Source organism: Micromys minutus (genome assembly GCF_963924665.1).
Source record: "Micromys minutus genome assembly, chromosome: 27".
In the NCBI taxonomy this organism is placed as follows: domain Eukaryota; kingdom Metazoa; phylum Chordata; class Mammalia; order Rodentia; family Muridae; genus Micromys; species Micromys minutus.
Window position 1 is genome coordinate 34,115,360 of NC_137962.1, and position 26,487 is coordinate 34,141,846.

The following is a 26,487-nucleotide window of genomic DNA, read 5'->3' on the forward strand; positions in this document are numbered from 1 at the left end:
AGTTTTAAAAGCAGAAAAGTTGTGAGGGAGAAACTGAGTCGTGTGCTTCAGTACAACTCTAATGTTTCTAAGTCTAGTTTCTCCTAAGGGTACACTGCATTATAAGCCTTTGCCAGGTAATAGGGATTTCATGTAAATGTCACTGTGGAAGCTGGAATGTGGCAGCTCTTAGCAGTGCTTTTTCCCATTTCAATGTGGAACAGAAGGATTCCGCAGGACTCCATAGAAGTCAGATCTGGTACAAGTGCTGACCCAGGAACTGTCTCCCGAAACCTTGGCTCACTTCTGAACAGCACTTGTTTCCTGTACACAGAACATGCTCTATGCCTGCTTGGTAGACTGAGTCACAAGATTTAGTTTTATCCCACATATGCACACAGACACATACACACAAATAAAATGTAGTACAATACAGTTGTAGAATGATATACCCACCAAAAAAGCAAAGATAGCTTTTATATACATTAAGTGGTTAAAAAATACACAAACGATATCAATAGTCTATTTACCCTAAACAGACCCTGATGTTTAAAAAAATAGGTATGAAGATGGTCATATGAAACTCATGGTGCACATGGGAACTAGAGAACCTCTGAGCCTTAGGGAGCTGCAGAGTAGATTTTAGGAAATTCTCTCAGCTCCCAGGAATTGTGCGCAAACCATAGCATTCACTTAGAACAAGGCTCAGCAGACTTCTTGATGATCCACAGTTAATATTTCTAGCTTTGGTGAGGCTGTAAGGAGGTTCTCAGAAGTTCTTAAACAACTACTTAAAATGTACCAACTCTGGCTCTGACCAGTAACCAAGAGAGGACCAGAGTTTGTCAGCTAACTTCATGCTTCTCACTGATAAAATGAGAAGCAAATACCCTTTGCTGAGACTGTTTCCTAATACATGAATCACTGGAATAAAATGACATTCAAAACACACCATTACAAAAAGGTTGAATATAGATATAATTTATTATAGCAAAAAAATTCAGATCCTTCACTGTTGTCACTAGAGCCTTTCATAGACTGATTTGTTTTCAGTTTATATACTGCTTTTATAGCCAGCAGAATGTAATCTTGCTAAACAATGTATTAGATCAACTTTAATATTTACTTATCTGCCCTTGATAGCACTTGGTAAATGTGTTTTAAAAAGGAAAAAATGAAGGTTCACTTCTCAGTCTGTAATCACAACACTTAAAGGGCTGAAAAGGAGCATTGCTGTGAGTGGGAAGCCTACAAGGTAAGGCCCTATCTCAATAATAATAATAATAATAATAATAATAATTAATAAATCTATTTTTGTTTAGGAGGGGTCTATGCAGAAGTGATTACAGGTGGCCACAGAAGAGGGCATTATATTCCCTGAGTGGTTGTAAGCTACCTGATGCGGGTGGGGAACGTAGGTCTTCTACAAAAGTAGTATGTGCTTTTAACTGCTAAGCCATCTCTCCAGCCCTCAAAAAACTATTTTTAAAGGTTCAATTTTTAAAAATTAAATACATTCAAAGGATTAAACTCGGTTTCACAGTTCAGTGGCAACTCAAGCTAAACATTCTCATATATACACCACATCTTGTCATAATTAAAGAAAAACTGAGCACAAAGGGTTGACTTTAAAATTTTATTCATAACCAGTGACATAAAAGATTTATTTTCCACTTAGAAAGCATGGGGGTGGGGAGGTGTCTTTAGCCCATCTCTGGTTTCTCCCTCATTCCCTGTAGCAACCTATGCTTCCTGTTCTTAATTGTCAGTGTCTCTTGGGAGCTACAGTGCCATCCATGCAATGTCACAGGCAGAGCTTGGTATATCAAAGATGGATAGCCTCAAATTAACCATGAAAGACCTGTTTCTAAGAATTCTTCCTTTCAGGACCACTCTGTACAAATGCAAGCCTTTGCCACAGTCACTATCAGAGGAGCTGTGGGCATATGCAGTACTCTGAGCATGGATGTTTCCCCAGAAGTTAGCCTTGAATGTAGTTAAAATCTGACAAGCCCTTTCAAAGTATTGCCAACCCATTCCATGTGAATCTTACTATGAACCATGGGAAAGAGATGAGAACAGAAAGGATGGGCTTTATTCTAGAGAAATAAAACTTGGAAAGCTTAGAACTTCAAAAAGTTTACAGCTTGGTCTTGTGCTTCACTTTCCCTTTCCAACTTGGAAGTCACACAGTGGATCGAAGACAGCACTAAAGACTTTGGGAAAGGTCTTCAGCCTCTCTGGACTTAACACTCACTAACAGACAGTCTACCATTTCTTTGGAACAGAAATTACTGAAATACCACAATTCCAAAGAAACCAAATTGATCTAGTCATCCCTTTAAAAACAATTTTTGCTAGTGGGTTCAGCCCCTCTACTATCCACTTGTTCTTTACTATTTAACACTGTAACCAACACATATTTTAAAAACTTTCTATAGTGAAAGATGTTTCCACATATTTCCATATAAAGATGTAAAATATATATGTTTATGTCTTATTTTCTCTTTGGCAACTATTGTTGCTTGAATAGTCCTCATTCTCCTCCATTTATTAGGAAAAATAACATCCTGACATAAGAAAACATGTCAAATGAGAAAAGGGAACAGTGTCAAGTACATCCCACCTCCCACCCCTTGATTTGGTCCCTGAGGTAGCTGTCCATTAGTCCTTATGAGTATACCTGAAGTGTGTCCATGTCACCTCCTGAGCAGCTAAACACATAGTAGAGTTCTGTCATTCAACCACAAAGACCACACACCCACATGGCTCTTTTGGGGGTATGTGGCAGTTCACTATTGAGAGATCCATATGGAGTCCTCTGTACATTCCTCATCGCTTGGGCATGGCACTGTGGTTACAGAAGGCTGGTTTTCAAATTTCAAGTTTTTAAAACTTCAAGACCCTCCAGCATCATCTGTTTAGGCAAAAGAAATACAAAAGTTCAGCTAAAAAAATTATATCAGAATTCTGTTTCAGCAACTACCTCAGACATATGAAAAATTTGAAAAACCCTCCACAGTGGCAACAGTAGCCACTGTCCAGAAACAGCTTTGCAGAACTATAAATACTACCAAAGACCAGGTAAGGTTTAGGTTATAAAGACTTAGGGGTTTTTTCTAAACCAATTGCAACATACAAAAAGCAAAAGCATGTTTTAAGTATAGATAAGAAATGAAGGCTCAGAATACACAATACAATTTGACTGCCACACATGTAGAAACACCATTTTTCTGGGGATTTCATGGCTCCAAGTGTGGACAACAGGACTAAATAAGATGGATCTTGGCCCCTTTCATCCACATGCAAGACAGATCAAGGCTTTCTGCACATCAGAGACCAGAAAACTACTCAAGCATACATGACTGCTTAGGGAGAGGCAAGGTAGGTTGAGTTGCTAATGCTCAGAGGATCCCTGGCCTACTGCTCAATGGCACTGTCTACCCGGCAGTAGCTCTGCCACCTCAACAAGCAGCATTCAGAGAAATCATGAACATGGAAAGCCCAGTATACAGGTGATAGCAGGAAAAGAAAAAGAAAAGAAAGAGAAGAAACCCACAGTAGTCTACTGAAAACGGTCACTTTACACATCAGCAAACAGTGCAGGAAGCTTAGATGTGAGGAAAGCCAGAAACATGGAGCCTAACAGGAAAAAAAGCACCTGCCCAGAGGTAGCAATTTGAGGACTATCTGTTCTATTTTACAGAAGTCCTTGCCAACTAAAACTACAATCCAAGTAAAAGATAACAAAAAATTTTGTCTATACATATCTAAAGTTAAATTTTCCCTATCTAGGAAGAACCATGCCATCTGCAGCAGCTGTTCCCAGCCATTGTCCCAGAATGACCTCAAATCACTCCCTTAATACACCTCTGAACTAAGTTAGCCTCTATAGCCTATCTCTTGCCACCCATCCCAACAGAATAATTCACACTGAACATTTAAAAATCACCCTATTTGTTTCATTTGTGTTCATTTTGACTCTTTATCAATGACAGATGACTTCAGTAACTTACACTCTCAGAACATATAGTACATATATCTTTTATTCATAATATATTAGTAACCCTTATCGAATCTATGCAATGCTTCAGAAATTAAGTGATAACAGATAATAAGACTCCAAAGATTTAAAAAGACTTGGCACTATACAATAGATGGTAATAGCAAGCATAAATAAGAGAACTCTTGGAAACTTAAGGTCACACTATTAAAGTAAGAATTTTTAGCTGGGCATGGTGGCACACACCTTTAGTCCTGGTACTCAGAGGCTAAGGCAGGCAGATCTCTTGAGTTTGAGGTCAGTCTGGTCTATACATGTTGAGTTCCAGGCCAGTCAGGGACCCCATCTTAAAAAAAAACAAAATTTAGATGCTGAAAATGTAGCTCATTGTACTTAACATGTACAAGCCCCTGGTTTATATCCCCAGCTCCAGGCACTCAAAAATAATAAAATTTTAACCTCAGGAATAAAATCTAATTTTGAGAATCTCTCAGTGTGTTTTAATGAAGACTAAAAATTGAAAAGTAAGAAGCACTAAAGGAGCCAGGCCAGTGATAGCACATTTATTTGATCCTAGTACTTGAGATACAGAAGCAGGTGGAGCTCTGTGAGTTCAGGACCATCCTGGTCTATATAGCTAGTTCTAAGACAGCCAGGAATACACAAAGAAACTGTCTTAAAAACAAAAACAAAGAAGCACTAAAGCAAACAAAAGATAGTGGAACTAATCTAAGAGAATCCAACTAGCATGGCTAGACAGAGACACAGGGAAAAAAAATGACTATATTGCCAATGAGATAATCAGAACCGTAAGAATGGAGTGTTTGTTAAACAAACATTTAACTGATATTGAGCACACATCTCACAACTACGGAGTCCCAGCCTTGGCCCACTAACACTGTATACAAGCTGAAAGGAAAGAATACAGATGCCTTTAATAAAGTAAATGCTTTTATTTTCTTCCTTCTAGAATCCACACAGAGTAGAGGCCTTGCTTTCTTTTTATTCTCTATCTAGGTGCTTGACATTGGGAGTGTTACAAGCTGGAGCTGGGGGAATGAAACGGAGAAGGGATAAGAAGGGAAAAGCCCTTCAGAGCCCAATCAACAGATTTAAATTCTACTTGCCAGTACTAAGTAACTAGAAATCCATTCTAACACATGGGGGGAAGGAGTGGGGAGAAGAGGGATACAAGTAGTCATCCAGATCACCTTTCCTAGTTTCAATGGGAAGAGTCTACTGAAATGAGCAGTTGAAAGTTTACAAGTATACATATATATCCCAGTAGAAGGAGAACAAAAAGCAACAATCTCAAGTGGTTTCTTTAGAGATTAATGTGGACACACTGATTAGTTGGGAGGATACTCCCGAAATGTTGTGTTTGCCAACTTGGTCTGACCAAATGGGTGTCTTCCTCATGAAAACACACTGAATTAATACATCACTTACTTGCTTTCTTTTGATTACATTTTAAGAGAAAATTTGGGGAAAATAATAGTAACTCTGATTAGCAGTGTGAAAGGTCAGGTTCCATTCAAAAGGTTTGTGTGATTCCGACATGATGTATGTACTGATCCTTCCCACAGACCAGGGTGTTAAAGCAAAGCACTAAGTACAGACACCTACAGACCCAAGGAAAAAAACTCTACCTACCAGTATCTGACTGTCTGACTTTTTTTGTAACTTCAATTCCATTCTCTTCCAACTTCCTCTTTGCACAGTCCTGGCATGCGTTACCTTAAAGAAAAAAAAAAAATTAAAAATTTAAGAAATTTGTAAAAATAAATTTTAGAAACTTTACATTAAAATAGCCCCGGAGGGGGGAAAAAAGTATCATGAGGAGAACAGATGGGATATTGGATATTCTGAGAATTCATTTACTCTCCCTGTGTATCCTTCAAATGTTCATAATAAGTGAAGATACAGTTTGCCTACTTTGTATGGTATTGAGCACACAGTATCCCTCAAAACCTTGAGTTAAAGGCTTGGCCTTTAATACAGAACTCAAAGCTAGGAGTAGTGATTAGATCTTGAGGGCTCTCAATCTAATCAACTTTATTGCTGGAAGATGAAGCCTGGTTTGAAGGAGTCAGTCACTGGGGACACTCAATGCCCTTGGGTAGACCTCCCTCTTGCACCCATCCTCCTCCTCTCACTCTCTTGCTCCGCAAATGTGAGCAGCACATCTCTGTCTTGTCAGGTCCAGAAACAATGAAGCCATGGACTCAAGCCTCAGAGTCAAGTATCTATTTTAAATTACTTTCTCTCCAGTAATTTGTCACCAAAAGGCCAGTAGAGAACTTGTGCCAACAAAGGACTCTGTGAGTATGTGCTCCAAAAGCCTTTGGACTAGTGTGCAGGAGTGATTTACAACAGTTTAGAGAAACGTGTTAGAACAAGCTTAGAAAAATGCTGAGCGATCAGAAGCCAAGGATGCTGATGGAAGGGCAAAGACTATAATTGCTCACACAATCGGGTGAAAGTGAAGGCTCTAGGGGTCAGACTAGAGGCCATTCATTTTGCATTCTAGAATAATTAATTAAAAGCCTATATTTTGTCTTTGTCCTGAGACATTTTTTTTAATGTGCATTGGTATTTTGCCCACATATATGTCTGGGTAAGGGTGTCAGATCTTGGAGTCACAGTGTGAGCTGCCATGTGGGTGCTGAGAATTGAACCTGGGTCCTCTGGAAGAATATTCAGTGCTCTTAACCACTGATCTATCTCTCTAGAGCCACCCTGAGACTTGTAGGAGGCTAAATTTTAAAATGATAGACTAATTTGGTGATGAAAACTGCAAGGCTAGTAATCAGGCTGAAGCATGGGTATTATACTAGCTGCTTTTAGCCAGCTTTGTAGTAAGAGTTAAAGCAAAAAGAAGAAAAAGAATTGGAAAACTTTGCAGTTTGGCCAGAAAAGAAGGACACTTGAGGTTAGGATTAAGGAAGGTGAGGCTGCCAATAAGGATTAGCACCATGAAAAGCAAGCCCCATACTTTTTAGTACTATGACAACAGGAAAGAAGCCTTGAAGATCTCAGAAATTAGCTAGGGCTTACAGCCACAGGATCAAGGAGGTAAAGTTAAAACTTGAGCTTTGTTCCATGAGCTCTAGGGCTATTTGCTCAGGGATGGCCAGGTAAGGTTCATCCACCCACATAGGCACATAGTAGCCACAGCAGCCACGGCCAGCTGGACCCAGTCACTGCTCCTGCTCTCAACAGTTTTTCCTGTCTGGTTTTGCAAATGCATGAGTCGTGGAGTCCTGGAGGCTTCCACCCAAATCTCATAAGGAATCCAGAGGGGCCAATCAATATGAAAGGGTCAGGGTCTCTCAGCACTGACAGGGCAGAAGCATGAAGCTGAACAAAGGCAGAGCTGTGATGCAAGCCCCAGTTGGCAGGAATATGGAATATCTAGGAAGGCTGCCAGCAATGAGCAGAGCCTGCCCAGGAAAGGCCATATGAACTGTAACTGACAAGGCCATGGGATAGATCTACCTAAACCATTTGGGTCAGCTAATTGTATCTTGTATCAAGAAATGTAACACACTTCTTCTAGCAAGGCCACACTTCCTAAGCCTCCCAAAACACCACCACTAACTAGAGACTCAATGTTCGAATGCCCAGGGTTTAGGGGAGATCTTCAAACTACCACAGTCTCACTATACAGCACACCTGTAACTCACTTACACTGAGTCTGTACTGAACGGACTGTAAGGGGCATTTGGCTGAAGAATACAGGCTACTGGGAGCATATATTTGAAAGGCATGTCTTGTCCATGGCCCCTTCTCTGTACTCTGCTCTGTCTTAGCATGCATAGGAAAAGAGTCATGTGACCACCTGCTGAAACTAAGTGGCACAGTTCTGTTTTCTCAAGTATTTTGTCACTGTGATGGAAAGCCTCCTCAGGCTGACCCACTATCATAGAATCTACTTCTAGGAGCCAGCTTCTGAACTTGACTTTATTGGGGCACTGGCCAAGGTTTTCCTGCAGAGTACTACATGTCTTATCAACTGAGTTACTGCTGCTTTCAAAGGAAATTGTTCTGGGACTCATACCTAAGGGGGAAAAAACTACAGCAAAAATATCCTTTTATGCAGACAGAGCAGAGTACAGCTCTTCCCACTCCTGGACCGAGTCAATCCCACCACTGACTTGGACTGGCACTAGCTGTCCTGTCTGGACATACTGGCCCAACAGGCAGCAATGGCAGGAATAAACAGGTTCCTGCTCACTGGCTAGAACCTCTTTTAGCCTGACTCAGGCAGTAGAAGAGGCACCCTGATTAATTTGACCTCTGGTAGATGCTGGTTAGCTGTTGAGACATCAATTTATGAACTCATCAAGAGCATTCACACTTCAAAGAAGTATTAAAAGAAAAAAATTATATAAAAGCTCACACACCACTAAGGGACAGGTTACCCTAGATCACCGGATCCTTCACTGATGGCATAATACAAATAGAACTTTTCTCTTATTTCCTGTAACTCTTGGTTCTAGGGCAGAATTTATTCTCTGCTGTCAGAAGACAGTCCATGAGTAGGCCGTGCTTCCCAGTGGAGGGGACAGACTTTTGTGCCTTTACCATGGTGGGGACCACCTGAAGGTAGAGGTATCTGTCCTTTCTATCATATTTAATAAGGCAAATTATTGAATGTAAAGTGCATTTTCATGGTGATAAAATACAACATGCAAGCAAAAATCAAGTGAAAAAAATCAAGCTCTGCTTTACCCAGTAAGGTGGTGCTGTCCACTCGCTCAGCATCTAGAAAAAGAGGAAACAGTCAGTGGGGCCACAACGTGGAGTATTCCTCCTTCCCAGGCCTGGAATGAAGACAAAGACCACCCAGAGGCCATCCACTGACTGGGGCAGGCTTCTGTGCCATTTGCATAGCATGCTAGCCATGGATCCCTGCCTGTCTCTCCCTTGTTCACCAGGAAGGTTGGATGCCAGAGCTCACTGCATGACCCATGGGAAGCTGCTGGGGCTACAGGCACACAGTGAGGCACACATCACAACGATAAAGTCACTTTCAGTCAGTAGGTGTCCTCGCCCATCTAGAGTGAAAACAACCTCAGATGTCCTTCAGACAGGCACAGATGAAAGCCTCAGTGACCTTTTTTTTATTCCTCTGGCTGCTGACAGTCCATTCAGCTGCCAGGTCCTGGAAAAGGAGCATCAGAGGGGATGGGAGGTGGTTCAGCTGCTTACTCTAGGTAGCCATGCTCAATGGCTGAGTGCTGGTCTTCCAGGGAGTCATGATTGTGGACAAGAGAGATCTGGGTAGGATGAGGGAGGTCTCAGAAGATCCATGCCCACAACTGGTGCCAAGACATCTTTGTACATGTTAGTCCAAGATCAAATCCTAGCTTCAAATCCTGGCACACACTAGGCAAACATTTCCCCCTCCCCCAGCCAGCTGATATCTCTAAAATCATCTAAGTAACAACAAGCACCAAATTAAAAACTAAGGGCAGTGGGGCCTGGTATGCAGGCCTCTAATCTCAGCATATGGGAGGCAGAGGCAAGCAGGTCTCTATGAGTTCCAGGCCAGCATGATCTACATAGTGAGTTCTAGGACAGCCAGAGATCCATAGTGAGACCCCTTCTCAAAGAAACAAGAGGAGGAGGAGGAGGAGGATGATGATGACGACGACGACGACGACGACAGTGAAAATATAAAATCTGTTGTTCATGGCATGGCTCTATGACATGAATCCTCTGTTTCCACTCTCAGTAAGAAACTGACTACTATCCTATTATACAGCAACTCATAATTTAAATCAGCCAACTCCACTAATGATTAGCAGCTACAGTATTAGAAACTCGTGGTTGCTATACTGTGTCTGTCGGTCTCTGCTAACCTCATTCCGCTCTGGTGAGCCTCTAGGTTTCCCATTACCATGAAAGGCCAGTCAATACAGAACTTTCCACGCTTGCTATCATCTATGTTTTATGACACTGAATTCAAAGCCATTAATTCCCACATGTAAAAGTGACTCGTCAGCATTTCTCACTATTGTGGTCTTTCCTGGCAGAGCTGTGACCCCCCAGAAAGGACAAAGTACAGAAATAGGATACTTCACACTTCAGAGAGATGTGCAGTGAGGAGGAAAATGTAAGCCTCATAAACACTGCAAACACACTATCACAGCCAATAACGCTGCTCTGACTTGGCTACAGTAACCTGTAAAGCGGATCAGTGTGTCCCACATTTGGAGAAGTCTCAAGTTCTACTTACAGACTGTTATGTATACTAACCACCCCATTTTCTACTTTTAAACTCAGAGGCATTAAAAAATAACTAGATTGGTAAGTAAGCCTTATAGAATAGGAGGAGGAACAGCTGGAGGAAGAACCCATAATTCTGCTTGGAAAGTAAAGACAGAGTTCCACACCTGGACTTCGCTGTTTGCAGATCTGAGTGGCAAGGTCTTGCACATATCCTGGGAAAAGGTCAAAACAGTCCCCATAGGACACTACTTTAATTCCATGCAAAAGCATATCTGCCTGATGCTTAAAGAAATGGTCTTCATTTTCCTTGAGCACTACCATGTAGTGCTCTAAGTCCACCTTATTTGGCACAGAGTACAAGAAGAGTGCTTGGAATATCTGGTCACGCAGTGTCTCTCCACAGCCCACGAACAGGAATGACTTGGTGCGGTAGAGATTTTGCAGGACTTCCTGGGAAAAGCCAATAAACAGAGGATACCTCAGTGAGCTCACAGTTAACATAAAGGCCCCTTGTTCATTTACATCCTATCTTGTACCCATCAGGCTTCCTGAGGAGCACTAGGAAGACTAGGAGCTCTTGACATACACAGGTCAACCCAATGAAGTGATCTGTGTGCAACTCATGGTGAAGCAAGGCAGAGATCCACCTCTCAAGGAGAACCAGCAGAGCAGGGTACTGGTCAACCTGGCAGCATGTATGCACCTCACGGTGAAGTCAGCTTATGGAAGACCTATGGCTCACCAAGTCAACTCATACAAGTCAACTTCTTGATGTATAAAAGAGCATTAAAATGTTCTCAGTTCTGCTGGGCATGGTGGCACATACCTTTGATCCTGACACTAAGGGGGGGGGGGGTAAAGGTAAGTGGATCTCTGGGTAAGTTCCAGAACAGCCTGATCTACATAGCAAGTGCCAGGCCAGCTGGGACTACATAGTGGGACCTTGTCTCAAAAAACTTTTTCTTGGTTCAAAACTGTATACAAACATCACCCTGAAACTAATGAGTGGACAGATGAGCCATATCCCACAAGAAGATGGGGTAGATAGATCCTGGGGAGTTAAGGCAAGAGAGCTTCGAAGAGGAGAGAGACAGTAACCCCAGAGCAGCCTATGAGGGTCACTCAGAGGAGCAGCAATCAGTGAGTCAGACATGGAGGCCTTATGCCAGCAGCACTGTCTCAAAGAGAAGGATCTCAGCAGTGTCAACCCCTAACTGCCCAGCACTCATCTGCTAATGCTATCCTGGGTGACAGAGGCCAGAGAAGAGCTCCAGGGAACATGCACCTGATATGAGAGGATTACAGCAGCACACACAGACTCAAGTCAGAGTTCTGGATAGCCTGACATGGTGGCGCAGGCCTGTAACCCCAACACTTGGGAGGTAGAGTTCAAAGATACTTAGCAAGTCTGAAGGCAAACAGGCTTCATGAGACGCCGTCTCAGAAATGGGGGAAGAAATATGCTGGGACAGAAGAGTCAGCAACACACTGCACAGGGCTTCTCCACACATTTCATATAGACATCTGCTGAGGCCATCAACAAAGGCTTGGCAGGGCTAGGGAGATGCTCGGTGGTTAAGAAAGAGCAAGTGAGGCTCTTCCAAAGGATCTGTTTGATTCTAGCACTCATGGTAGGGTAGCTCAATCACCTGTGACTCCAGCTCCAAGGGATCCAATGCCTCTGGTCTCTATAGGAACTGAGTGTGGACTCTCACCCTCACAAATCTTTCTTCCTTCCTTCCTTCTTTTCTTTTCTTTCTTTCTTTTTGGTTTAAGACAGGGTTTCTCTGTGTAGCCCTGGCTGTCCTGGACCTCCTCTATAAGCCAGGCTGGCTTTGAACTCAAACATGTGACACAAGTGCCCAGCCACAAATTTCTCATTAAAAAATGAAGGCCTGGTGTGGTGGCAAATACCTTTAATCTCAGCACTCAGGAGGCAGAGGCAGGCTGATCTCTATAAGTTCAAGGCCAGCATGGCCTACATAGCAAGTCCCAGGAAAGGCAGGGCTCTGTAGAGGCCCTATCTCAAAAAAGCAAAACAAACAAACAAACAAAAAAAAAAAAACTAAAGAATGAAGAAAGGCTTTCATAAAATGAGGTGCTAACTGCTCTCATCTGCTGTGCTAAGGACATGAGCATGCTTGGCAAGAGCCCGGCCAGAGCACCATTCTTAGCCCTAGTTTTAAAATTAGGTTTGGAAAGCTGAAGAGACGGCTATATAAGGAAGGTGAGAACTTCAGACAGAAGACCCCTGAGTAAGCCTGACCAACGGGACAGGAGCAGACTGCAGACTACGGACCGCAGACTACCAGCATCAGGCAAGTCTCTCCTGCCAAGTCCCTGGTCAGGAAACCACAGTGTGCTAGTGCTGGCACCAGGAGAAAGGTTTGTACTTTCTAAGGAAGCACACATGTCCTCCTCCAGCAGGTGTGCCCTGAGTATCTATTCAAAAGGCAGCACCATACCAGGGCCTAGAGACTTGGCTACGAACAGGAAAATCTCACCCTGTCCCCAATAGCCAAATGAAACGGGGGTCAACCAGAGAACCAGAATGCCTGGGAAACACAGCCAGATGGCTGGCTGCCACCATCAATTCCCCAGAAGAAGCACCCAAAACCTAGTGAGAACAGGCTTACCATTACTTCTGGATCTTGAGTGACATCTTTATAGCCCGAGGGATCCAGCACCATCCCACAGGGGTCTGTGTACAAGCCGTGAATATGAAGGACTCCATACTTGATATGGCCTCTTGCCCACTGAAGAACCTATCAAAAACCAAACCAAGACAAATAAATAGCCTGCTGTTATTTTATACAAAATACAAGAACAAAATTATCCAAAATAGTAAATGTTTCCACTCATAATTATTCCTTTAAACAGAAACTAGTTATCCTGCCCAGAATCTTGCAAGGTCTTTACTAAAGACAGAGTGGACATAACTCTGCTGTTCCAGCAGCTGCTCGTGACTGCATAGGGAGGGGGCGCATGGCTCGCCAGCAGCTCCTGGGCTACCTGAGGGAATGGCTATGTGACATCAAGGAGTAATCCAAAGCAACCTGCCCACAGCAGTGACCTCTGGGAGCCTCCTGCCCACTTGGCCCGCACCTTCGTCTTGTCCTTCAAGTCCAGGGACTCCATGGGTTTGCTCTGCTGCTGCCCAAAGATCTCCAGCAGGTTGTCATAGTTGGTGGTCAGCACCATGGTGCCTCTGTCCATCAGGCTGAGGATGGACTGCAGCACCACAGGGTTCTGGATGTGCTGCTCCAAGCTGTCAAAAACCTCCATCAGGCAGTCCTGAAAGAAGTTGGGCTTGGTGTCGCCTGTGCGCTGTGGAGAGGTAGATCAAAGAGTTAGGAAGACATACTGGCCATCATGGTGTAGGGAACAAAGGCAGAAGCAGACGCAGGTGATCTCTGTGAGGTCTAGGCCAGCTTGGTCTACCTTGTGAACGACAGACCAGCCAGGTTTCTGTAGAGAAGCCCTGTCTCAAATGACAACAATGAAGAGAGGTTGGGACCAAGCAGAGGGCACATAAGTAAGGCACATTCTTACCGGAAGGAAGAATGAGGGCAGCCTTGGGGGAGGACAGGCCAAGTATAAGGAGGTAGCACTGCAGAATAAACAGCTGGGGACAAGCAGGGCAGGAGTTGGCGGAGGCGGGCAGGAAAGGCCTATGGAGGTGTCTGAGACCTGCAGGAGTCGGGAGCCCTCAAGACTGCTGTAAAAAGGGGCAAGTACAAAGGCACTGCAGTGTTTGTGGAAATGGGTCTTACGTGTGGCTAAGGAGAGGAGTGAGGAAGATTAGCAAGGTCAGAGGTGCTATGGAAAGTCCCTACCTTCCCCAAGTGGGACAGGAAAGGTGGGAAGCTAAGGGCGGGGAGAAATAACAGTGAATAGCTTTGCTGAAGGGAACCAAGATGGGGTTGAGCTGGACATGATAGGGGTCAAGAGGTCACATGTTCCCCAAGAGGAGCCCTAATCTACAGCAGCACTGAGTCTCACAGTCAGTACCACCTCAAGGACCTATAGTTCAAGATAGAGCCACCAAGCAAGCTACCCATAGGCCCCTCCTTTTCCTAGGAGGCCATGGGGATGCCATCTGAGCCTACTCTCCTGGTGAGTGCAGGTCCTCATTTTATCCATGGGACCATAACCTCCTAATAAAACCAACTTGGTGTCCTCTAGGAAGGCTCCTAAACATGCCAACATGGCAGGGAGAGGCCACTGACCCCTCACCTGATTCTCCTTGGGAGGCTTGGAAGAGAGCATACGGATAAGAAGCATCAGTTGGAGCTTCAGACACATCTGACTAACAGTGATCGTCAACATGATGGCCTCTCCCTGAGTGAGCCACATACCCTTGGTGCTATGCAGCTATTCCACAGGTTTCCCTGTTCCAAGGGTAAGCCCTCATCTTCCTGTACCAGAGATCAGCACCCTTTGTCTGAAGTGCCGAGAGTAAATGTTAGGCCTGTGGCCACATTTCTACTGCAACTACTCAAGGTGGCTTCTGGGCATGAAAGCAGCCACAGACAATGTGCTAGCAAGAGGGTATGGCCACATGCCAACATGACTTTATAAAAATGGCTAGCAGGTCAGGTTTGGCCTAAGCCCCTGCCTATGATGTCAGTTGTCTCTGATTGACAGAACACCCACATTTGGCACAGGTACCTAACTGAAAACACCCCCAGCCTAGAAAGGGGAAGTGCAGCACCAGGTGGAACCAGTGATCTAGAAACTCCATGCAAAGCCACAGAGGGGAGGGGTTGGCAGCCTCATCTCTGTGCGTGTGTGTGTGTGTGTGTGTGTGTGTGTGTGTGTGTATGTGTGTGTGCACATCATGCTACAGATACCACTGAACTCCTATATGCTCCTGGGCTGTTTCCCCAGGTTTCAATACAGGAATTAGAATTACTATCCCAATAAAACCACAGCCTTTGGGGTCTTTGGTGTTTTGGAGACCCCCACACCAGTCCTGCCCTTTCTGATGACCATTTTATGGTCTGGTCTTATTAGGCTCCCATCTAAGTCTCTCCTTCTGCCTCCTCTATATGCCAACTGCACATCTCCAAGAGCACAGAGCAGTGAGAAACAGCCTACTTCAGCTTCTCCCATGCTGCTGCTCAGCCTGCACCGGGCAACACAGCCACCCATCGTCTGGCTGTGGCCTCTCAGTAACTGTCCCCTGAATCCAACTCTGCTACCTTCTACTACCTCACTTCTACTGACAGACACTCCCACCTTAAATGTCTTCTGAGGACCACCTTAAATGTTCTCTGCAGAGATAGGAGTAGCCTACTCAACCAGAACATATTCATAGTGTCTCACAAACCTCACACTAAAAATGGCAGCATAACATGGGAGTTAGTCTATGGGAGCCATTACTACAGGCTAATCCAGCACCTGCAGGCAGCCCAATTTTGAGGTTTAAAAGGGTAGGATCCTACTGGGCACAGTGGCAAACACCTTTAATTCCAGCGTTCAGGAAGCAGAAGCAGGTGGATTTCTTGAGTTTGAGAACTACCTGGTCTACAGAGTGAGTTCTAGGACAACCAAGACTACACAAGGAAACCCATTTTGAATATCAAAACAAAACACCCTAAGGATGGTGCCCTGATAGGCTGAACACTAACACACAGTACCTCTGCTCCCTGGAGGCCAAGTGTTCAATTTGCACACTCCCTCAACCTGGTCTAGAACCTAAAGCTAGTGCTGTGAAACCTGATGTGTGAGACTCACAGGTGACATCTTCCGGATCAGATCATGGGCCACAACCAGCAGGTCCCGGTCCTTCATCACCTTTCTCCGGAACTCAGCAACGTCCCCAGGGTGCAGAACCTCCAGCTGTTCCGCAGCCTCGATGACAGCCTCGATGCAGCTCCTCCAAGAGCAGAGGGCTCGGATACCCGGAGCCACAGCTGCGCTCACCCCGGTCCCAATGACCAGGAGCAGGTCCTGGGGTTGCTTCCTAATGAGGCTCTTTAAGAACTTTCTATTTAAGAACAAAGGAGAAAGAAGCCAACAGTAAGTCTGGAAGTACTGCATGCTTCCAGTGTGGAAATATCTAGAACGTTCAGGTCACAAATTTGCCTTCTGTTTACTACCAGAAAACGAAGTCCCTGGTGCCTACTGTGATAAATAATTCACAGATAACTATGAACAAGAAGTTCAGCCCCTCTCCTCCTCTAAAGCTGCAAAGAGCTGGTAAATCAGCACTGTAAGGGACAAGAGTAATCTTGCTGTGGTCACAGGCAAGAGAATGTCTGACTCAGAGCAGGTTTTCTGCCTCCTAAAACACACTGTGTTCTCCAGGGCCAGCAGTTCCGTGTGCGTCACTTTCCAGTAAGTGGGACCTGCTGGCCATGCACAGTCCAGTGGTCCTCCCACCCACCACTTCCACGTTGCTGAGATTGGAGATGGGACTCTGGTAGCTTCTTTGAGCAGAACACCTCTTTCTGAAAAACTTCTTGTGTTGGAGTAAACCATGGTGAGCAGCCGTGGGTTCCCTCCCAGGGGCAGTGCTACATGTCCCCGATGCAATGCGAAGTCAGGAACCCCCTATGAGTAACTGGCTACTTACCTGCATTTCTGTTCACTTCTGTTCGTTGTCTTTTCCACTGACTCCATCTGTGAATCCTAAAGAAAAGAAAGTCGTTTAAAGAGTGTAGAGGATGAGGCTGAGTCAAAGGTCCTGACTCCCCTCTAATTAGAATACCCAGAAAGTGCCATCTAGGAAAAGACCCACACAAGCGGTTCCTCTGGTTCCTCCCCAGCTGCTCACCTTGCCAGGCTTCCAGGGTCAGGCCCTTGGGTGTCTTGTGAAGACAGAAAGGAAAACACGTGGCAGCCAGACAGAGCAGCTCTGGTGACCTGGCTCCAGGTTCTATGTTTTACCCTGGAAATGTGTCTCTAAGACAAGAGCATCTACAAGTCTCCCTGGTTCCTAGTATTTACTATAAACAAGGAAACAGGCAGAGACCCTGGTGTAAAGGCCTATATCTACTATCACTGAGAACCGTAGCACCATTTCCCCCTTTGCCACCAAGCTTTTTAATGATATTTTTCATGTCATTTGAGTACATGTCCTAATTTTAGTTCCCGTGTTGTTAGAAACTACTCAAAATTAAAAGTCAGCCTTACACATGGGACTAGAACCTACAAACTGACTGCTACCTCCCCCAACAGACCTTCATGAGTGCAAGATTCCAGGATGGTGAGCAGCTTATGTGCACTTTCTACGGAGGACAGCACTCAGCAGCAGAACTGATGGGCTAGAGTAGCAGAGCACACCTATGATCCCACCGGTTAGAAGGGCAGACACCAGGTTAAAGGCCAGCCAGGGCTTCACAGAGCAACTTCACCTCAAAACAAAAAGAGGAGTCCTGAGCCTCCCCTCTTCATACGGAGCAGCGGCACTGGGGGAGTGGTGTCAACATCGATGGGAATGCCCTGAACACCAGCCCTCCTACATCCTCACACAGGACTGAAAGCCTGTGTCTGCACTCGAATCTTTATTTCTCCTGAATTAGAATTAGGTCACCAAAAATAACTCTAGGGGAGACCACACAGTTCAATGGGTCTCTAAGTCACCCCTTCAGACTTGAGAAAATGGTATCCTGCAGTCACCTGTGAAAACATTAGTAAGCATCCACCCTCCCACCTTGAAGGGTACACTCACAACTTCCACCAAAATCCTCGAGAGTCCATGACCTTTCCTCAGTGCTAAGAAAACAGTTCCCTGGCCAAAACCTGAAGCTGGCAGAGGATGTCACCTGCCCAAGGGACAAAGGGCTGGGGAGAGTGGCTTCCTACCTCACTGCAGTCACCATGTAAGGCCAAGTCTATTTCAGTTTTGTAACCTATTTGAAATTCCCTAAGGCAAGTTCTGACTATATACTTCATATACCCCTCCACTGCAAACAGAAGCCCCATGGATCCCACCAAGTGTCCAATGAGCCCACATCTCCATCAACTCTGTTACCAACCATAAAGCATGGGTACCTGCTAACTGGCCAAACTTCCAAGCTCAGTCCTCTTTGGAGGGAAAGTGCTCTGCAAACCAAACTGCTGGGCCAGGCAGCTGGGCTGTGTCCTACAGCTGAAACCAAGGATCGGGGACCTGCAAGACAGAATTGAAGTTAACTTGAACACACTCTGCATCTTCAGAGTGCTTGTGCCTTCCTGCCTGGGGAAAGCCCTTCATCTTGGCCTGCCCTAGCCAGCACTCTATAGCTGACTTCAGGCACCGGCAGCCCGTGTGCCTTAGAAACAACACAGCCTCAACCTTTACCACATACAGAATTTTAAATTTTCTAATTCCTTCCTCCTGTTCAACTGCTTTCTGCTCCCCACACATCTGTAGGTATCACAGTTAAAATCCAAACTATGTACTTCAACCTCTGCATAGTAACACAAAAACAATCGATTTCAGTTCCCCAAAAAAACAAGAAACACTCACAGAACAGGAGGGAGCTCTGGCCTGCACAGGCACACTACAGCTGGTTCCTGCTCCGCTCTGACTCAGCTTGAGCTAGGGGATCTGGAGAGTTTCTGCAGCCAGCACCAATATTACAAGGGTTCCCACCTCAACAGGGAGAGGGGGCGGGCCTTCGTCTTGGGCTTTTAGGCTGAAGACCTCAAGAAATCAAAGCAGCCAGCAGGGGACGCACAAGACTCTTCCTCTCAGGACCCCTGTGGTGATGAACTGAATAGCTGCCCATATTTAGCCATTTACAGTTCTTTATAAACACTACAAGCTTAAAGACATTACCTCATTTCCTGTTTTCCAACAGCCAAAAGATCAGAGCCAAACCTCATAATTATCCAGAGATTGCCCAAAATCTCCCCTTTGTTTAATAGACCAAGGCCCAAGTGGGAGATTTGCCCAGCCTGACCTTTGCTGACAAGTTTCTGGAGGCCAGTAGATCTCCGATGTACAGTCCCTTCTCACCAGCCACTCTTAAGCCAATCAGATTCCAGACAACAGCAACAAACCCTTCAGAGGCCTCTCAGATGCTGCAGCTTTCTGTTTCCTAGGTGACCATGTCGTCACCAGTTTGCACTCAAAACCAAGTCATCATAGCAACACATTTTTTCATAAAAACCTACCGGTATTTTCTAAATGTAAATTCAGGCTGAAAGCAGATCTCAAAGCAGTTACTGTCCTTTTATCTAAAACCTTCAACAGAGTCTTAGCAGAGTGTTCTGTGCCTAGAATAAGAAATCATAACTACATGAATGAGCTCTGCAGTAACTAAGTGCATATTCATCAGGAGGGCTGGAGAGATGGCTCAGTGGCTAAGAGCACTGAATGCTCTTCCAGGAGTCCTTACTTTTGAATCCGGCTGGCTCACAACCACCTCCAGCTCCAGAGGCTCATGCCTCTGGCCTCCAAGGGCACCTGCACTCACATGCATACACTCCCACAATGACATACTTTAAAATGTACAAATTCTAAAAGCATTTCATCTTCACCAGAGTCCAAAAGATGAAAGAGTAGAGAAGAGGAACTGGTCATCTTCATAACGCTGTGAAGCAGAACCCCCACTCAAGCCAACACAGTAGGTCACTGAAAATGTCCTCAAACCTCCAGACACCCACACCCTGCACACTGCCTCTAGCCTGAGTCCTCTGACTTCTTTGGCCACTGGCACATCAACATATGGAATACAAGTCAAAGTTTGACAAACACTAGACAGCACAGCCGATCCTCTGCAACTCAGCCTTGTAAAGCAGGCTCAGCCTCCTGGGAAAAATGTAACCTACCTGAGGAACAAGGTTGCTTGAGCCACTTAGATCCAAGAACACTGTATGTGCGACCCAGTGTGGCTGGAACAGCTTTGCTGAGCCAAGCCCGGCCCATGCTACGCAAACAGCCCTTGTCTGAAAGACTGGGTACCACCAAGGTTCTACTGACACAAAGATCAGAGGAGAAAGAACAAGTCAGAGGCATGAAAGTGGCCATAAAGCTGGGAGGATGGGGCTGGTTATTAAAAGTGAGCAAGCAAAGTGAATCAGGATCCAATTCTGTGGGAGACTCAGAAATTATGCTTTGAAAACACTAGATTTCTCCAGGCATGGGAGCACACACCTTAATCCCAACACTTGAGAGACAGATGAAAATGGATCTCTGGGAGTTCAAGGACAGCTAGTACTACACCAAAATATAGCCTTGAATACAAAGATTCTGGAGAGAAAAGGTTACAGCGCAAGGCTCCCCCAGAAGACTCAAAGCCCTTGCTCCCAGCAGCTCACACACAAAAATCCTGCAAGAAGATGCACAGCTCAATCATACTGAAGGAAAAGTAAAGATACTCAAAACCTGCTCCCTCCTCCCAGCAGGAGAGGCTGGCGTCACGCTTACACAGTAAGTGGGCGTCAGACCTTCAGATGGCAAGAGATGTAGCTCAGTAGTAGTTTGCCTAGCATACACATTGCCTGTGTTCGGTCCCTACCACAATGACCAAATGCAGACCTTTAACTCACCTGCAGTCAGTCAAAACGTGACAGGAGGAAAGAACCCCTTGCAATCAGACAGGGTCAGTGTAGCCTGCAGTGAGCTGTCTTCTGAAGGCCCCGAGAACAGAGACCACAACAGATAATGACACAATGACCACAGGTAGCAACTATGGCCAGTTATAAATGGTGCTACACTTGTTCTTGTGTGTAACTACGCTGCTGGGGAAACAGGACTGCAAATACTGACTGAATATAATCCATGCACTTGAAATGGACCCTGTCTTAGTCAGTGTTCTTTTGCTGTGAAGATACCATGACCAAGGTGACTGTTATAAAAGAAAACGTATGTTGGGAGCTTATGCTCAATCTCAGAGATGTAGTCTATTGTCATCATAGCAGGAAACATGGCCGCACCATGGCTCTGGAGCAGAGTTACATCTTCATCCATAAGCAAAGAGAGACAGACAGAGACAGAGACAGAGAAACCTCAAAAGCCCATGAGAAGTGACACATGTCCTCCAGGAAGACCACACCCCCCCCCCCTTTTTTTTTTTTCAAACACTGGCACTCCCTGGCGTCAAACATTTCAAGTATATGAGCCCATAGGGGCCATTCTTATTCAAACTACCACAGACCCAAAGGCCTGGAGGTCCTCAAAGGAGGCAAACATGGAGCACAGTGGCCATTCCTTTCATCCCAGCTCTGGGAAGGCAGATGCAGGAGGATCACTTCTACTTCAGCTAGCCCAATCTAGTGAGTTCCTGGGCAACCTGGGCAAAAGACAGCAAGACCTTAACGCAAAAAAAAAAAAAAAAAAAAAGCAATGTCACACTCCCACTACACCAAGACATGAGCATCTCCACCACAGGTACCTGCCGCCATCTGCCGCTGATGCGACAGTGACCCTCAGGCACGGTCTTCTCCCTCACAGCCACGTGGTTCCAATGTTGGCCTTAGCAGATGAAGAGCAACACAGGGCTGTGACAGAAATCACTGGCAATAATAATGTGTCCTGTATACACAGAAGCACAAATGAACCAGCTGGGGGCTGGGTGACAGATCTATCTCAGGTGACATGGATCAGCAGGACTCTATCTACTTAACCTCAGGACAGAGCAGGAAGGAACTTCCCACAACTGTCACAACAGAACCACTGCTGCTGTAATCAGGGAACTCGAGGATGAAGTGTGTTTTCTAACTCAGAGAACAATGCTAGGCATGGTGACTCACACTGTAACCACAGCATGCAGGAGACTGAGACAGGTTGGTCACTATGAGTTAAAGGCCACCCTGGGCATACAGCATGAGACCTGCTTCAACACTCCTCCACCCTCCAGTCCCCTCCACTCACACAGAGACACTCCCCCAACACGGTCAGCCAAGCACAGTTGTTCATGCCTATAATTACAGCAATCAGGGGGCTTAAGCAAAAGAAAGATACCAAAAGTTTAAGCCCACCTGGGTCTATATAGTGAATGCCAGGCCAGCCTGGGCTACAAAGTGAGACCCTATCTCAAAAGAGTAACACTGGGGATGGGGGGGGTGAGGACTGGCTCAGTGGGTAAATAAAAATCAGTTGCAGCACAAGAACTAAAACCAAAGTTTGAATCCCCAAAATGCACTTAAAAATTGTGTGTGGCTATGTGGGCTCCTACACCTTTGTAGGGGACAGAGACTGGGAGATCCCTAGGACTTGATGGTCAGTAAGAGCCCCTGTCTAATAGGAAGAAGGCAAAGAGCAGTAAGAGGAAGACACCCGGCATCCTCTCCTGGCCTCTCTGCAACAATGCAAGCACACACTTCACAATGTACAAAAGACAAACCCCTGACCTTAGCACGTGCTTCTTGAACAACACTAAAGTAGGAAACCTATTTGTAATGCTCAAAATGTGCTAACTGAGCTGGGCCTGGTTAAACAGTCTTTAATCCCAACATTTAGGGTGCAGAGGCAGGTGAATTCTATGTGAGTTCAAGGCCAACCTATATAGTGAGTTCCAAAATAGCCACAGCTACATAGAAAGACCATGGGGGGTGGGGGGAATCGGGTGGTAGAGGGGGTGAGGGGTGAGTACTAGATAACTGGTGTCTTGAAAGCAGTGCTCCCAAGCCCACAATAAAGCTACACAATAAACTGTCTTAATCCCCCCAGAAAGGCAAATGAGACAAATGAGTGAACAAAGTTGTCCACTGACCTCTGCACAGACTATATGCTCTGGGCATTCACACACATCATACACATGATAATAATAACACATTCTAAAATAGAAAAAGCAAACCACAAGCCCCAGAAGATGCAGAAGAGATATTCTATAGAGCAACTTAAAACTTTAGAGCTGGAGAGATCCAGGTTTCCTATAAGGACAAATGCCTCATCCTTCTGAGGCAAAAGCTGAGACTTCAGTAATTTGGTCAGCATCTCCTCAAGCATCAGGACAGCTGTAACTCACTTCTGCTTTGCATCCCTGATTCCTTTCACTCACCTCAGGCACTACCTATGGCCTGCAGCCCCAAGTCTCCCGGTCATGCTCATGTTCATCCCGGCCCCTGCTGGCCCTCTGCCATTCTCCAGAAACACAACACCAGGAAGCCCAGAACATGGACTGACAGACAGATGGACACGGACAGACACACAGGCAACACCAACGGCTCTGTCGCACAGCTGCCTGCATAACACAGTAACTTTAGCAGAATCGATAAGGAGAGCCAAAGAAGAGGTGTGGCCATGTCTCCAGCAGAAGGTTCCAGGCTGTAGGCTGTAGAGGAAAAGAAAGGTACACAACCCAGAAGGGCCCAGCCAACCACAGGTTGCTGTGCTGCTTACAGCCTGCGTGGCTTACCCTGAGTCTGTTCCCTGACACCGGAAAAAGAAAGAGTGTGCGCCTCCCAGGTAGCCAGAGGCATTCCACGAGATAACATTAGAGCAACCTACATGTTTCCCATGACCCCTACATTTAACCCATTAAACCCCAGCCCTGTCACTGTAAGTATATTCTAAGTGCCTGTCAGTCACGTGTGGCTGTGGTGGCCATAGAAAATCCTCCTGCACTAGGCTATCTTCAGTTCCCTCTCCCAAATCCAATTCTTCATAATCCCTAATCCACTGTCTATGGTACACGTCACACCTTAAAGTGCTCACCTGTCTGGACACTGACAGCTCCTGCTTGCAGCTTCAACCCCTCCAGTCACACAGTGCTAACACACCGGAATGCATCTCCTTCAGTCCCTTTCCATTTCCTTCAGACTCCCCAGCTGACTTCAGTCCCTCTTCCCCCTACCCGAAGCACTGTCTTATACTTGGATAGTAGACACCCTGGTGAGGTGCTAAGATAAGCACCACCTATGAGCAAACAGATAAAAACCTCACCTAAAAAAGTTCCCATGTCAGTGCCCCAGGCTCAGAGCTTAGTCAAGCCCTAGAGGGCTACTGAACCACGTGGCCTGGGTCCGAATCACTCCTATCTTTTGTGGTCTTGCCACCTACAGACAAATTTCTCCACCACAGCTTAAGTGACTACTGGAAAAATATGTTAAGCCAAGACTGGGGACATGGCTCAGTCACCAGTCACCTGACCTATAAACATAAGGCCTGGGTTTGATCCTCAGAACTAAGGTAAAACAAGACATAAGTCACAAGTGTTGGTGTACACTGCTGGAGTGGTAAAGACAGGCAGGTCCTTGAAGCTCCCTCCTTGGCCAGCCAGCCTAACCTAACTGAGAAGTTCTAGGCTAGTGAGAGGCCAAGCCTCAAAACAACCTGGGTGGTGCCTCCACATGCACACAGATACATATCCTATCCCCTACCCCAACCCTGGGGTATATGTACAAACACACTCACATACACACACACAAAACCAACAAAAATACAAGCTACTTTACTCTTCTATAAACCCTTCAATGGTCTCCTGTTCCCCTAAATCGCTCAGCAAAGGAAGCTCAACGCCAGGTTCTGCCTCAGGCCTTCCTGCTATCTCTCATCATGATCTCAACTGGGAACACTTACCTCACAGCCCTTCATCCTACCTTCCTTCCGTGGCCAGATCCCTGTCTGTCTACATAATGGCAGAAGCAGTCACTGAAGAAGGCCGGAGAGAATGAGGGCAGTGGCATCTTCCTTTATCATCTTTATCATTAGTACAAGGATAACCGCTGCCCCAGGACAAAGCTCTGCCACCCACGTGGCAGAGCCTCTAAGATCTGGTGTGCTAGGCATGCCCCCCTGACTTTTCATTCCTTGACCCTCAACAGCTTTTCAACCCTTAAGAGTCTGTTTCCCTGTTACCTCCTGCATCTCCTCCCCTTACCCCAGCTACTCTCTAACCCTTTTCTCTATAACCCCCAGCTGCCTTTAAGGCCACTGCACTCTAAGTACCACCAACTTGGCTAATCATCCGCACCTTCCAAACCTTACCAGCAGAAGCTGTACTATCTGCCTCCAGCACCAAGCACTGGACCGCAGAGGGCATCCCCTCCCTCTTTAAAAATGTCTGGCCCTTGTCTTTCACAATCATCGGGCCAAGTATGTTCTTTCTTGGGGCAGTGCCTCAAGGTACCTGTGAAATAAGCCAGGGACTGTTTATCAATGACAATAGCCTAAAGAAATAATAATCCTTAAAGATTTCCAGAACTGAAAAGGTTAAGATGTGTATCATTTGGCCCCAAACCTCCACCTCGGGGAAGACAGCCACCCTTAAATCAGAATCCCAGAAAGATGGACCTTTAGGTTGTCATCTTCCCATCAATTAGACCACTGTAATCGAGCCTTGCTCTCCTGGGCTGGATGTGGTGGGCTGTGTGACAGCAGAAACGACCACACACACTAAGGGCACGACCACCAGCTTCCACCAGTCCAACTCCCTTATACCCAGCGATGTCACTACCATGAGTCGGTCCCACACAGGCCTCCATGAAAACAAACACACAAGCAAAACCCCACATCCCATCTCTTCTTTGGTTATGCGTGGTCCTCTGCTGACCTGTTAGAAGGTTCTACTTTTATTCTGATTAACAATTCACAAACCTCAAGAACACTCTAGTAGAAGCTAGAGAGATCAGGAGGCAGGAGATCCTAGGAAGGAAAAATTCTAGGGGGAGGTAGGTCTGAAAGTCTCCACCCAAGAAAAGATGGGAGTCCAAGGGCCTGGAGACCCGAGGAGGCTTTGGAGTGGGACCAGAGGGGATCTGTTGGGCTTCAGGATGAGAAGATGTAACGGTCTCAGGCCTTGAAGCCACCGAGGTTCCGTGTGCTGAGTCTGAGAGAAATCTGGAGGATTTGGGGTTTCCTGGGTTGTGGAAGGTGATCAAGTCCACAGGTGGCCGCGGACCCAGGCAGTCCCAGGGGATGTCGGAGACAGGAGTCCCCAGCGCATCAGAGGGCACGAGGGTCCGGGGCACCCAGGGCAAGTCCTGAGGACTGGGGAGACGCGGGGCGCTGGCATCCAGCCCAGACCCGCCTCCTCACCTGCCGCGCCACCGAGACTCCAGTGTCGCTCGCGCTCTCGCCGCCTCCCACCCGGGCCGCGCCCCTCGGGCTGGGTGGAGCCGCCGGGCGGTGCGCCGGATGGCGCTGCGCGCGCACCACGCGGAGCCTGCGGAGCCGAATCCGCAGCGCTCCCTCAATGCCTTCCCCCGCGCGCGCACACTCCCCGCGCGAACGTTCCGCCCCGAAATCAACGGCCCCGAGGCAACGGGAAGCCCCGCCTGAGGGGGCGGGGCCATCGTGCGGTCCGCCCCCAGAGAAGGCAGGACCTTGTGCTTCTGTGCACACGTGGAGCCTAATCTTGGAGACTGACCGGCTCGTGGCCAGGCTTCCC

The 26,487-nt window shown here is 46.2% G+C and overlaps 1 protein-coding gene across 3 annotated transcripts; it reads right to left on the reverse strand.

Moving 5' to 3' along the window:
* Nucleotides 1-1,645: 1,645 nt before the first annotated feature.
* FAM118A (family with sequence similarity 118 member A) lies at nucleotides 1,646-26,177 on the reverse strand. Of its 3 annotated transcripts, none has more exons than XR_013975576.1 (11): nucleotides 26,136-26,177; nucleotides 18,221-18,338; nucleotides 16,800-16,855; nucleotides 16,019-16,211; nucleotides 13,325-13,546; nucleotides 12,856-12,984; nucleotides 10,384-10,669; nucleotides 8,717-8,749; nucleotides 5,636-5,719; nucleotides 4,229-4,328; nucleotides 1,646-2,896 (listed from the first exon to the last, which is right to left on the reverse strand). XR_013975576.1 is itself a non-coding variant. In XM_080939262.1 (10 exons), exons 3-10 carry the CDS (start codon nucleotides 16,844-16,846, stop codon nucleotides 2,877-2,879), a joined length of 1,074 nt encoding a protein of 357 aa, XP_080795388.1. In that variant the 5' UTR covers nucleotides 16,847-16,855; nucleotides 18,221-18,338; nucleotides 26,136-26,177; the 3' UTR covers nucleotides 1,646-2,876. The 3 variants fall into 3 exon arrangements, 1 of the variants encoding a protein (XP_080795388.1); XR_013975577.1 differs by having other exon boundaries at nucleotides 15,959-16,211; XM_080939262.1 differs by lacking the exon at nucleotides 4,229-4,328 and having other exon boundaries at nucleotides 15,959-16,211.
* Between the last annotated feature and the right edge of the window lie 310 nt (nucleotides 26,178-26,487).